General features: G+C 53.9%; 5 protein-coding genes across 5 annotated transcripts; 2 read left to right on the forward strand and 3 right to left on the reverse strand.

Moving 5' to 3' along the window:
- Window positions 1–2652: 2652 nt before the first annotated feature.
- On the forward strand, window positions 2653–4099 carry IUM83_03321 (Drug/Metabolite Transporter (DMT) Superfamily; the record flags this gene model as incomplete). The annotated part of the gene is made up of 4 exons (XM_067927312.1): window positions 2653–2881; window positions 2960–3009; window positions 3072–3128; window positions 3194–4099. 4 exons carry the CDS (start codon window positions 2653–2655, stop codon window positions 4097–4099), a joined length of 1242 nt encoding a protein of 413 aa, XP_067791979.1.
- A 671-nt stretch (window positions 4100–4770) lies between these two features.
- Window positions 4771–6404, forward strand: IUM83_03322 (threonine ammonia-lyase; the record flags this gene model as incomplete). Its single annotated transcript, XM_067927313.1, has 4 exons — window positions 4771–4873; window positions 5001–5425; window positions 5500–5682; window positions 5757–6404. 4 exons carry the CDS (start codon window positions 4771–4773, stop codon window positions 6402–6404), a joined length of 1359 nt encoding a protein of 452 aa, XP_067791681.1.
- A 125-nt stretch (window positions 6405–6529) lies between these two features.
- On the reverse strand, window positions 6530–7612 carry IUM83_03323 (WD domain-containing protein; the record flags this gene model as incomplete). The annotated part of the gene is made up of 1 exon (XM_067927314.1): window positions 6530–7612. The coding sequence occupies one exon, from the start codon at window positions 7610–7612 to the stop codon at window positions 6530–6532; it is 1083 nt and encodes a 360-aa protein (XP_067791682.1).
- Window positions 7613–7720: 108 nt separating this feature from the next.
- Window positions 7721–9133, reverse strand: IUM83_03324 (thrombospondin-like protein; the record flags this gene model as incomplete). The annotated part of the gene is made up of 2 exons (XM_067927315.1): window positions 7721–8439; window positions 8533–9133. The coding sequence occupies 2 exons, from the start codon at window positions 9131–9133 to the stop codon at window positions 7721–7723; spliced, it is 1320 nt and encodes a 439-aa protein (XP_067791981.1).
- A 473-nt stretch (window positions 9134–9606) lies between these two features.
- On the reverse strand, window positions 9607–10170 carry IUM83_03325 (Ventral vesicle protein; the record flags this gene model as incomplete). Its single annotated transcript, XM_067927316.1, has 1 exon — window positions 9607–10170. One exon carries the CDS (start codon window positions 10168–10170, stop codon window positions 9607–9609), a length of 564 nt encoding a protein of 187 aa, XP_067791971.1.
- Window positions 10171–12766: the final 2596 nt, after the last annotated feature.

Here is a 12766-nt window from a genome sequence, read left to right on the forward strand (position 1 = left end):
CATTTCCATTTGCGTGCTGAACTCCACCGCGTCGAAACGAGTGTGAGGTCAAATCAGCAGTCACACCAGCGGGATCACCAACACGCTTGAGCAACCGGTTCACGTACGCCTGAACTCCATCTTGACCACGCTTGACACCTCGCGCTTGTGACTTCGTTTGGATAGGTACTACTGGGGACTGAGTGTCTTTACTGACGGTTACAGTTCTGTTATCAGCGAAAAACATTGGGGCGAGGGAAGGGGGGCTGCCACTGGAGTTACCGCCGGTGGTGGTACCACCAATACTTGAAGTGCGTCGAGTTCGACAGCGAGTATGTCGTGTAATGGAGCTCCGGTGATGACAGGAGTTGCGTCGTACGACACGATATCGGGTAGTTGGTCGAGTAGTTCTACACTTGGAGAATCCTGCATGGCTAGTGCGACGGCAAGCGCACGCAGTGGGCACGTGAGGAAGTCAATTTTGTCTGAAATCAAAGTGAGCCCCTGCTCTTCTGACGTCTTGACGCGTAACAACCGAAGGTAGAAGGTTCCGTCCGCTGACACTGAGATGTGCTGCTTCTGAATGTAGCCCAAATCCGATGAACGCCCAAAACAATGCCACATTAGGCATGCAAGCGCAGCGTCTTGGTAGTCAGTATTGACTTGTGCTGTGGTGTACACGTAACGTATCAAACACCTTAAATCATCCTTGGTACAAAGAGGTGCTTTGTTAGTCATGTCACCATTCTCTCGCTTCAAACAATGTTTATCTAGAGTCCTCCCCTGTTTTAGTAGGATCAACTCGGTAGGCACACGCAAATGTGGATACTTATCGAACAGCCACAGCTTTACATTCCTATGATACGAAGTCGCCGTATTGCGAGCGAGTTTACCTTTCTTACCTTCGTTCGTAGCAAGATAAAAACCAAAACGGTCCATAGTTGCCGCTAAACGCTCGCCAGATGTGTCCAGGAGTAGGCTAGCCTGAGGAACTCCATACTAACATTCTCCCCCTCTACCATTCGCTCAAACGCTGCAATCGCGGTAGCACGCGCTTTTTGCGTGTTCGTAGGAACAAAGGCGCTAAGACTCATCACACCTATTTTCTTGTTCGGGACTTTTCGTGCTGACCTCGCAGATGATGTATTGCGTAACCCGTACAAGTGACAGCCCGTACAAGTGTCTAACCACCCATACAATTGTCTAACAACCCGTACAAGTGTCTAGCCACCCGTACAATTGTCTAACAACCCGTACAAGTGTCTAGCAACCCGTTCCATCAAAACACGTAGCTGACACAATTTTCCTATACTAGGATTATGCCTAATTGGCTGAAACGGAAGATATATTTCTAATATATGTCTTACACTTGATGTTTGTAGAGACATATTCATATAATATATGTTATAGGGTCGAGTTCCGACAAATATGTGTCGGAATCTGTCCGAATCGTACCCCTAACACTACGTCTTCCTATTCGCCAAAATGAAACGATACGATGACTGGATTGGCTAATTTTGGTTTTAAATTGCCTTTATCACAATCCTGCATAACTCTCTGTCGGAAAGACGTGTATATTCATCCATATCCTTTGTTGAGGTTAGGGCTCGTCACACAGCCATAGCCGAAGTACCGTGTGGACCCTTTATTCTAATACTGAAAGGACACGCGCAGTACAGTGACTCTAAACTTTGATATTCAACGTCAAATGGTTCGTAGGCACGATATTTATCTGTGTTTTAGGCAACCACATACTTCTCTCGAGTGAGCAGCAAGACTAGCTCCCTGCTCCATAACTGACTTAATCTCACTCCTCCTTTTACCGTCTCTTCTACAAGTCCTTCTCTCAAGCGCTAAAGCCTGCTACATTAACATCCTTAACTATCGGAAATCCCACATCCCGATTTGGGATGTGCATGTACAGGTCTGATGCAGATGTACCTACAATAGCAAGAGCGGCACTGCTGAGCAGTGAGGAGGCAGTCTGTCTTGGCATCATTAAGTTACTGATCTGGAAGAGGATCAGGTCGTTCTGGCAGAACGACCTGATCAGAACTCCTGCTACAGTATTGTCCGGCTCACTTCTGCCTGTTGAAAAGTGGCAGCAACAGCGGAAGATGTCGCTTTGAGCAAAGCACATTGTGCTCTGCTCAAACACCCCCTCGCTGCCCTCCGCCTGCTGCTAGTACATACAAAATAGGTCTATCGGTGCCTCGCAAACGGACTCACTACCTGACGAATGCAGTACATGTACTTGAGATGGCAGACTGCAGTGCCAGGGAGATTGTATATCTGCTGATTCAGTGCTGAAGGCCATTGCTGCAGTTTGGACAGCAATTTCACAGCACTGGTCGTACCCCCGGTCAACTTCGATGAGTGGGGCGGTGCTCCTCGTCATTAAAGATGTTGATTCGAAATTCTTGAGTGAATGAGCTTGTGGCAATACTGCGCCGTGCAGACTGCAGGACCGACTGGCGGAAGATTCACCGCCCTCGCCAATGCCTGTCGTGGCGCTCATAGACGAGTCAAGGATTATGGAGCAGGCGGCTATGGACAGGAGCAACCCAAAATCGCGTGGTTGAACTGCTCGCTTCTCGAGGCAACAAGCAAAGATTAATTTGCCATCGGAGCATCAGATCTCACTTGACAATTTGCTCAGGACGACGCAGAACGATGGCTTCGCACCAAAGTCCTCGAGGCGTCGCGGCTCCTCACTGGGAGGAAGACGACTCCAGCAGCGCGCACACCCCAGTAAGAATGTCTCGCAGAAGTGGCGTTGTGCCCGTGACCAAGCCCGTGCCTAATGAGCACACCAAGCTACTTGACGAGGACGAAGCGGAACTGGAGAAGGAGACCAAGGAGTATTTCCACACGAAACACGTCGGCCTGTTGGCTCTGTTCGGTGAGCAGAATCAAACAACTACAAACATGAGTTACCGCTAAAACGTGCACCCCGATGCGAAAATATTCTCCGTTGCAGTGGTCATCTGGACAAACATCTTCCAGGCTGAAGCTGTGCAGCAACTACAGGTACTAAAACAACTTTGCTCTGTTGACCATCTTTTGGTAATCTCAACACTCTCGTTTTTAAGGCTGCCATCAAGTTCAAGAAACCCTTCTTCGTCATGTGCTTCTGCCATGCCGCACCCGTACGTCCTGTTGACTAAATAGATACCCTACAAGCTCTTGTTTGCTCACTATGATTCAATTACAGGTTATCCTGTTGCCACTGATCTTCGCTTACTATCGCTTCTGCGGCACTACTGAAGATCGACACGCTGAATTCGACATCATGGGCGTGTTGCAGCGTCACTCTATCATCCCGCTCCGGAAACTTGTCCGCTTGTCAGCCTTCCTCGGCGTCTTCTACCTCGTCGCCGATTACTTTTGGTTTGCATCGCTCCAGAACCTGACGGTGGCTGCAGGTGCCGCTATTTTCAACAGTTCGCCGCTTTTCGTGTATTGCTTCTCCATTTGTTTGTTGCACGAGAAAGCGTCCGTGAAGAAGCTGTTTGGCGTTTTGCTAGCGTTCTGCGGCGTGACGATGGTTGTGCTCTACCAGGGCGGTGACGAGGCAGACGTTATTGGAAACCCGAGTGTGATCGGAGGACTCATGATGGTGACTTCGGCCATCCTGAACGCAGGCTACAACGTATCGGTGGCTCTAACCGCCGGCGCCGATATCAACGACACCTCCACACTCATGATCATGATGGGCATGAGCGGGATGTTCACCATTCCGGCGTGGTTTGTGGGCACTATATTCTTCGCGCACAGCCCGTTTCCTTCACTGTACGAGCCGATTGGGTTTCCACCTACAGCTGAGGGCAACCTCATGTTGACGATTGCCATCGTGATGTTCGTGACGAACTTCATCTTCCTCACGTTTGCCGTCTGCTGGACGTCGCCGCTGGAGACCAGCGTCGGCTTCATGCTTACGATCCCGCTGTCGGGGTTGATGGATACGTTGATGCATAGCGCGTCGTTCACTTGGCAGTGCATCGTCGGCTCCGCGTTGGTGATGACAGGATTTCTGATCCTAGAGCTGAGCTCGACGCATCCGCCATCGCACCACAGCCATCATCAAGAGGAAACAAACGATAAAGCTCAACTGGTGTGAGAGCCGCAGCGTGTCTGCCATCGAAAGTGTCGACGTTAGAAAGCTACACTTCAAGTAATACTGACATCGATCCCTACCTAGCACCCTAAAGTTTTACGTTGTACTTAAGCAGGATGTGCTGCTTTGGCTTCGCAGATTCACAATTTTGAAAGATACTTAGAGACGCTGGTCATCCCGGCTGGAGGGAACCACGTTGCTGGCGGTGCGCGCGAAGACTTATCTGTGAGTACTGTAGAAGGCGACTACAGTGAACTGAAAAATGCGACTTGAACGGACAGCTTGTGCAGGACAAGTGCGCCTCGAAGCAAAGCAAAGCCCACATTGTGCATTCAGATGGCTACACAGATGGCTACATACACCTGATTAGCATTAGGTACTACAGAAGCCGGATCGGATCTGAAGTGTGGTATACTGTACTAATCAATACCATATTATATTTAGTTTCCATACTTGACGCACTCACTCGAAATCTATATATAATAATAACCTTTCTAAACGATATTGACAAAGGACAAAAGTTCAACGATCGGAGGAAGCACCTGATGGGATGCCATGCGTTTCCTGCTTGTTTAGATGCTCATGACGCACACGAGGTCACTGCGACCTGCGCGGCCCCCACCAGTGAGTGAAGCGGCGCCACCCGGCTGTAGCTGCTCATTCTCCTATCGACCATGTCGCTGACGAAGCTGTTCCTCCGTCGCGCCGCCTCGCGCTCCCGCTCGCGCTCGTCGCTGTCCTTCGCCACTCGCGCCTTTTCCAGCGCAGCCGATGAGGGTACGTGGCATCAACATGGCTACACTGCACTGTCATGGCTGCATCATGGCTACACTGCACTGTCATGGCTGCATCAAGCGTATCTGCAGACCTAATGCGTCAACTGTCTGTCCTATTGCCATCGCAGCCGATCCCGAGCCAGTCTCGTTCGAGGACGTGAGCACCGCGTCCTACCGCATCCGCGACGGCATCCAGCAGACCCAGTGCGAGTACTCGCCACTGCTGTCGCAGCGCATGGGCTACGACCTGTACCTGAAGAAGGACCACCGCCAGATGACAGGCAGCTTCAAGGAGCGTGGTGCACGCAACGCGCTGCTGCAGCTGACGGACGAGGAGAAGAAGAACGGCGTGGTGGCCGCCTCGGCCGGCAACCACGCGCAGGCGCTGGCCTACCACGGCCAGCTGCTCGGCATCCCGGTCACGTGCGTCATGCCCAAGGTGGCGCCGCTCACCAAGATTGCCCGCTGCCGAGAGCTCGGCGCGCGCGTCGTGCTGCACGGCGAGCACATTCTCGAGGCCCGCGACAAGGCCGAGGACTTTGTGCGCGACGAGGTGAGGACGAGCCTTGGCTGCTGCAATGATTTGGGGCCAATGGATTGACGAGATGTTTCTTGTTGGTGTTGTAGAACATGGTGTACATCAACGGCTTCGACCGCCCGGAGATTATCGCAGGCGCCGGTACCATGGGCATTGAGATCCTACACCAGGTGCCGGACGTTGATGCCATTGTTGTCCCCGTGGGCGGAGGCGGCCTCATTGCCGGCGTCGCTCTTGCGGTCAAGACGCTCGCCCCGAAAGTCCAAGTGATTGTAAGTCTTGCTGATCTGGTAGCGATGCACCGGTGTTCGAGGTTTCTAACGGGTTGGGTTTGTGTCATCCGCAGGGTGTTGAGCCAGAGTACTGCTCGAGCTTCACGGAGGCTCTGAAGGCTGGCAAGCCTGTGAACATGCCCACGCAGCCGACGCTTGCGGACGGCCTTGCTGTGCCTTGCGTCGGCGCGAACGCTTTCGAAATCGCCCGCAACTACGTTGACAAGGTAGTGACTGTCTCGGAGCGCTCGATTGCTCTGAGTGTGCTGCGTCTCGTCGAGATGGAGAAGGTTGTCGTGGAGGGAGGAGGTGCTTCGTCGCTGGCTGCGCTGATCGACAACAAGCTGCCGGAGCTGAAGGGCAAGCGCGTTGTCCTGCCGCTTACGGGTGGTAACATCGACACCCCTGTGCTCGGCCGTGTCATTGATCGCGGTCTGGCTGCCGATGGACGTCTTGTGCGCTTCGTGGCTACCGTGAGCGACCGCCCGGGTGGCATTGCTCAGCTGACTTGCTTCCTGCGCGACTTCGGCGTGAGCGTGAAGGACATCTACCACGAGCGCGCCTGGGTGCACGCTAGCATCTCGCACGTCGCGGTCAAGTGCGTTGTTGAGACGCAGTCGAGCGAGCACGCTCTTGAGCTCAAGCAGCGTCTTCAGGACCAGGGCTACCCGCTCATCTGGGAGAGCTTCGCGGGCGCTCAGGCCCCGGTGGTCGAGCTCTAAGCCGATGATAGAAATCTAAAGCGCTGATGCGCCATCTAAGTAGAATATGGATGATTTTGTTTATCGCTTGTTTCCATTGCTACGCTCCAAGACTACGCACTAGGTAGGATGGATACCAGCCGCATCTACATCTCGGCCAGCTCGCCGAGGTAAATGTTCTTGTCACTGCTGCATGAGCCCACGATAGGTTCTGTGGGGTGGAAGGTGGCCTCGTTCACGCTGCCGGTGTGTCCGGGCAGGTGGTAGCGCAGGTTGCCCGTCTCGGCGTCCCAAATGTATACGTAGCGGTCGGCCGAGCCGCTCGCTACGAAGCGCATGTCGGACGACCACCCGCAGCGAATGAGCGTGCGATCGAAGCTGTGCTTGGCGCCCATGAAGGTGGTCTTGAGGCGCTCGCCCTTGACAAACGGCCGGACGTCCCACTTCCTCACCGTCGAGTCCATGGCATTCGACAGCAGGTAGCTGCCGTCGGGGCTGAGACTCACGCCCGTGACGATGTCCGCGTGGCCCTGTAGCACCGAGCTCACCTCATCCTTGCGGAGGTCCCAGAGCTTGATGTCTCCGTCCAGCCCGCCGGCAATGATCTGCGAATTGTCGCCGGAGAAGCACACGGCCGTGACCTGGAACTTGTTCTCGAAGGACTTGACGGCGCGCTTGGTGCGCACGTCCCAGAGCTTGGTGGTGCAGTCGTCGCTGCCACTCGCGATGAGCGTGGGGCCGCTGGTCACGGGGCAGCAGCTGTTAACCACGGCCGAGTGGCCCGCGAACTTCTTGACGCGGCTGCCGCTCTCGGCGTCCCAGAGGCCCAGCGTCTTGTCGGCCGAGGCGGACACCACCTGCGCGCTGTCGTAGGTCCACTGCACCTCCAGCACCGCGTTCTTGTGGCCGCTCAGCGCATGGTAGTTGCGGCACTCGCCGTATACGTCCCAGAGCAGGATGCTGCGGTCGAACGAGGCCGACGCCAGGTGCTGTCCCGACGGACTGAACTTTATCGAGTACACGGCGGCGCTGTGGCCCGACAGCAGCATCGTGGGCGCCAGCAGCCCCGACGTGCGGTCGCCCACGCGCTTGGGCGCCACCACCGACGGGTCCACGGCAACGATCTCCGTCACGCGCGAGCGCTTGGCCAGCTGCGACTCCCCCGCGGGCGTCAGCGCCGTCGCCGCCTCCGCCTCCTCCTCGCTCAGCCGCCGCTTGTTGCCTGCCATGAATATGAAAACTGAGCGCAAAAAGTCGAGTATATCATTGTCTTAAACAGTAGGCTTAATTTCGGAATTTACTTCAAAGCACACGGGTTCTGTCTTCAACTTGAAGATTTACTGCCCCGTGCAGGCCTGGGACTCGCTTAATGCGGGGCACGCCTGACCCCCGTACGCGGGGTACGTCGTGACTTGACGAATGTGGGTGCGCTGCATGGTCTTCTGGTTGCACCCAGACCAGTCGGACCAGCCCGATACTTGGCAGTCCACCGCGTCGCATGCTGCCGTGTCCGTCGTGGCCCCGCACGCTGCTCCGTTAGTCTGTGGGAATGTCACCACTCCCCGGGTGCGGGTTTTGAGGCCGGTGGCGACATTGCAGGCGGACCATGAACTCCAGTCTGAGAGCACGCAGTCCACTACGCACGGCGTGGTGTCTGTCAACGTAGCACAGGCAACACCTCCGTACATGGGCTGCTGCGTAATGCTGCGCGTGCGAGTCTTCTGCAGCGTGGTTGGGTTGCAGCCCGACCAGGCCCCCCAGTCGCTGAGCTGGCAGGCGATCGGGTCACAAGACGCAACGTCGGACAATGCCGGGCACACCTGACCGCCGTACAGGTCGTAGACCTTGGGGGTGCGGCCTCGAGTTTTCGTGCCCGTGGCGAAATTGCAACCAGACCAACTCCCCCAGTCGTTCACTTGACAGTCTTGCTTCGTGCAGTAGAGCGTGTCTGTCGTCGAAGGGCAAGCAACACCGCCATACTTGGCCGGGGTGAGCACTGGACGAGTACGTTTCTCGGAGCCATCGTTAAGATCGCAGGCACTCCAGGCACTCCAATCTCCAACAACACAGTCAACCGGATCACAAGATGTAGTGTTCGTCAACGACCCGCATGCAGTACCTCCGAAATTGCTCGGAGTTACGACCGTACGGGTGCAAGTCTTTAGTCCGGTGGCGTCGTTGCATGATCCCCACGAGCTCCAGTCGCTCACGACGCAATTCACTGGAGGGCAGTAAGCGACGTCTGTCGTTGCTGGACAGGCGACGCCGCCGTACAGAGGAGACGTCGTGATCTGCCGAGTGCGCGTTTTGGCGCCTGTTGCTGGGTCGCAGGCGGACCAGGAAGTCCAGTCGCCGACAACACAATCCACTTTCGGGCAATACTGGATTTGCACGAGATCGGGGCAAGCTGCACCACCGTCGTAGGGGTACACGAGAATCGTACGCGTGGAGGTCTGCTGGCCATCGAGCGGTGCACATGCACTCCAGTCACTCCACCTCGAGACGTAGCAGTCCACTGGTTTGCACGCAATCGATTCTTGTTGAACGCCGCAAGGGGTTCCGCCGTACAGGGCATCCGTCACAATCGAGCGAGTGCGCGTCTTGAAGCCGTTGCTGCAAGCCGAGTAATCCGACCACGCACTCAACACGCATGGAACAGGCATGCATGCTACATACTCAGTGAGTACAGGGCATGCTCGCCCCCAGCCAGACTGCGCCTTCACCATTGTCCGAGAGCGAGACTGCTTCATGGTCGTTGGATCACATGCACTGAACGGGCCCCAGTCGCTAACGACACAATCCACATTTGCGGCCACTACAATGTCCAGTTGCATCCCAACGCACACGCACAGCAGTGTCACCACAGCGCGGCTTCGGGCTAAACTGCCTCGCTTCATCTCCAACACGGCCATGTTTGAGTTGATCCTCGTGGAAGACCTATGGCCTAAAGGCCTCTCGCCGCTCACTTCTTGGTTTCTGCTCTAGTAAACGCTTTCAATTGTGAACACCGTCTAAAATATCGGCGTGCGCAGTCTGAACGTACAGTTGTGCAAGTACCTTACCGTTGGAGATGCCCTAACGTTCCCAGACCGAGAGGACTGAGGTAAGATCAAAAAGACGAACCATAGTACTGGAAAATTGCATGTTGCAATACCATTATTCATATTCAGCATTATGTTTGAAGTTGTTCTGCGGATAAGGCATCGAAGCAACACCCTGTGGTCTAGCGTCTTCCAGCAGCCCCCGCATCTTCACCACCAGCCGACCCTGAAGTCGAGCCAAAGGACGAGCATGGCGCTGACCTCTTCAGTTCTGGGCACTCAGCTCCTCCGTCGTACGGGTTCACGAGAACAGTTCGAGTGGACACCCGCGTTCCATCCGACAGGCAATCGCTCCAGTCTCCCCACCGCGAGACGTAGCAGTCCACGCGGGTGCATTTGCCGTCCTCGGACAGAGCCTTGCACTCAGCTCCGCCATACTTGGCCTCCTGGACGACAGTACGCGTCCGAGTCTTGTAGCCGTCAGCGTTGCAGCTGCTATACTCGCCCCAGTCGCTGACCTCGCAGTTCACCGGCACGCACGTGATGGTGTCCACGAGACCGGGACACGTTCTACCCCAGCCTTGTGCCTCACGCTCCACTGCCCGCGTGCGCGTCTGCTTCATGTTGAGCTCGTCGCAACTCGAGTACTCGCTCCAGTCCGACACCACGCAGTCGACATTGGCCGCCGACACTGCAGACACTTGCAGCGCACTGAGAAGCAACGCGACGAAGCCGAAGCACTTCATGTCTTGAGCTGAATGACCAGGAAAACTGCTAGTTCACAAATAAAGCCGCAAGCGCATACTCGATCAGCGTCTCCGCCAAACTTAGCCTCACTTTGAGAGGATACTTTGTAGCCATGATGAATGTAGCCATGCGAAGCCAACCAGGTATTGTGCCTTTCAGCCCTTTTGGCAAATCGGGCTTCAAAAAGTGCCTCCTTCGCACAGATGGTTAGGTTTCTAAAGCATTTTTATGGTGTGCGCAACAGCAATTTATTCATTGTGGTTACATTTTTATCCAATCAGATCGTACCAACCCAGCTCCTACCAAACTCGTACGAAAGTGCTTACGAAGGTACCTCCGACTTGAAAAAGTCCGAATGGCTGAGATTTACCCAGCCATCGAGCACTTAGCAACTGGAGCAGAGTTTAGAATGACCTACTCGATAGACGTTGTGCGTTGGAGGGGCATCGTGCTAATGTATGTGTACTCTGTTGACAACGCAACTGTAGCTAGTGTTTTAGGAGTATCTGTTCGTAGCTTAAGTCGCTGGTATACAAGGTTTCGCGCTACCGGAAACGTTTTGAAGAACCAGCCACGTGCCAAGACTTCGCGCTGGCCAAGTGATGTGTGCGCATTCGTGCGCCAATACGTAGCAAACCACCCCTGCTTCTACTTTGAGAAGCTACGGTACAAGCTTCGAGCTATCTACAAGGACACAATTAACGTTTCGGACTCAACTATATGTCGCGCGCTACGATTCGACCTAAATTTGACGAGGAAGGTTCTAACAAAGAGGGCTCGAGAAAGCGTTCCGAGAGAGCGCCGAGAGTACGCTGGGAGGCTTCTGCCCTTTTACAGCGGCCCAGATCAACTAGTTTTTATTGACGAGACGTCAAAAGATGGAAGGTAAGGCACTCGGCTTTATTTTTTATTGCGGGTTCCTAAATGTCTAACGCACCGCAAATACGTAGCCGCCATGAACCTGCTGCATAGCATATACACACACGTTCATCCTCGGCCGCTGAGCTGCGTTTGTGCTCCAACGCCACAAAGCTGTAGTACGCATGAAGTGCTGTTAGATAGCTGTGCCACACACACACAATGCCTACAGTACCTGCGCGGTCTGTCTACCATCACGTCGCAGCACTGCTAATCGCCTTCGTCTTCTTGCCGTCGCAGCTGGCTTGTCTTCTAGCTTTGGCAGCTGGCCCAGCTTCACCATGCGCCACACGCACGCACACCGATATACCAACGGGAGGAATCGAATGCTAGATTGATCCGACGAGCTTCGTCTTGAGCCGGCGAGTCTGCGAGTGAAGACCACCCGTTGTCCAGTCGATAATATTAGACAACCAGAGCGCCGACAATTAGGGCCAGTTTTAGCAGAGAGACTGACAAATTAGGTAGATCCTTTGAGATGAGCAACTGCTTGCGTAACTACCTCCCAAGAAGAGGCAAAACGACAGAAAAGCACAATACTTCAGTAAAGTAAAGGACAATCCCCAATCCTTAAGAATATAAGAGTATGGGACTCGACAAGGAAGACCAACGTCATTGAAGTCGCTTTTCATGTTGATGACCAACTAACTACTCCGAAAGAGCTTTTATCAGCGCAAGGCTCGGATAAATGCTATTCTGTCAAGCTCGGATGAGTATCGTAAAGAAGCACATACTTGTCGTCTTGCGCTTCTAGCCAAGTTGTGATCCTTCGACCGGATGGTGATTGGTGTCAACTCCGATGACCATGACCTCTGCAATGCAGACTTCGAATGTTTGGTCGGGATGACTCCGAGTAGTTCGCGATGGCGACGAAGCAACTTCCACAACGATCTTCTTAAAGGCTTCCTTGCTCACGGGTAAGCTGAACGTTTCCAGCCAAGCCATTGGGACGACAAAACACAGTTCAACCACAGCAACTTGGTTCAGATCGCCAGCGACGAGTCTCTTCAAGAGGTCGATGAAGTATTTCTCATCGAACGTATGGCACTCAGGACGCGTCACTTGAACAAACCGAACCAGTTGTTCTGTTTTGTCGATAAAAACAGCGTCGTATCCGCCTTGGTTCCACTTGACTGGAGCCATCCACGTCGGACCATCCGATGAAATACCAATCGGATACTTGTCTGGGTCAAGAAAAAGACGATGTTTGATCTCTCCCAGTTGCGACGTTGTAGGCCACTATGCCTAAGCTGCGCAAAAAAACAAGCTTCGAGGATAAAACCATCCGTGGATGGAGGATTCACGTTGCAAGCCCTCGAGAAATTCTGGATTAGATGCGGACCCACGATCGTTACAAAACGACGCATGACGTACTCGCTCACGAATCGAACGTCGTTATCATAGGGGCTGTCATACCGTGCAAGTAAACGGAAGGCAGCAGATGACGAATCGCCAACAAGCTGTGAAGGTAAGTTTCAATGTTTGGTGCTTACCAGAATGCATTTTTGAGTACGTAACATCAAACATGAGTCTAGCGCTTCCTCCGGCCACAAAGTACTTCTCTCGCAACAACTTGATTCGCTCCGTCGCTTCCTTTTCTGGATCCGATTGTGTTGGATATGGTGGAAACATGACCACTACGTTGCGGAAGAAGTCGTCGTTCAGGATTGCCTTCTT

The sequence above is a fragment of the Phytophthora cinnamomi genome (assembly GCF_018691715.1).
Source record: "Phytophthora cinnamomi strain GKB4 chromosome Unknown Contig38, whole genome shotgun sequence".
Classification (NCBI taxonomy): Eukaryota; Oomycota; class Peronosporomycetes; order Peronosporales; family Peronosporaceae; genus Phytophthora; species Phytophthora cinnamomi.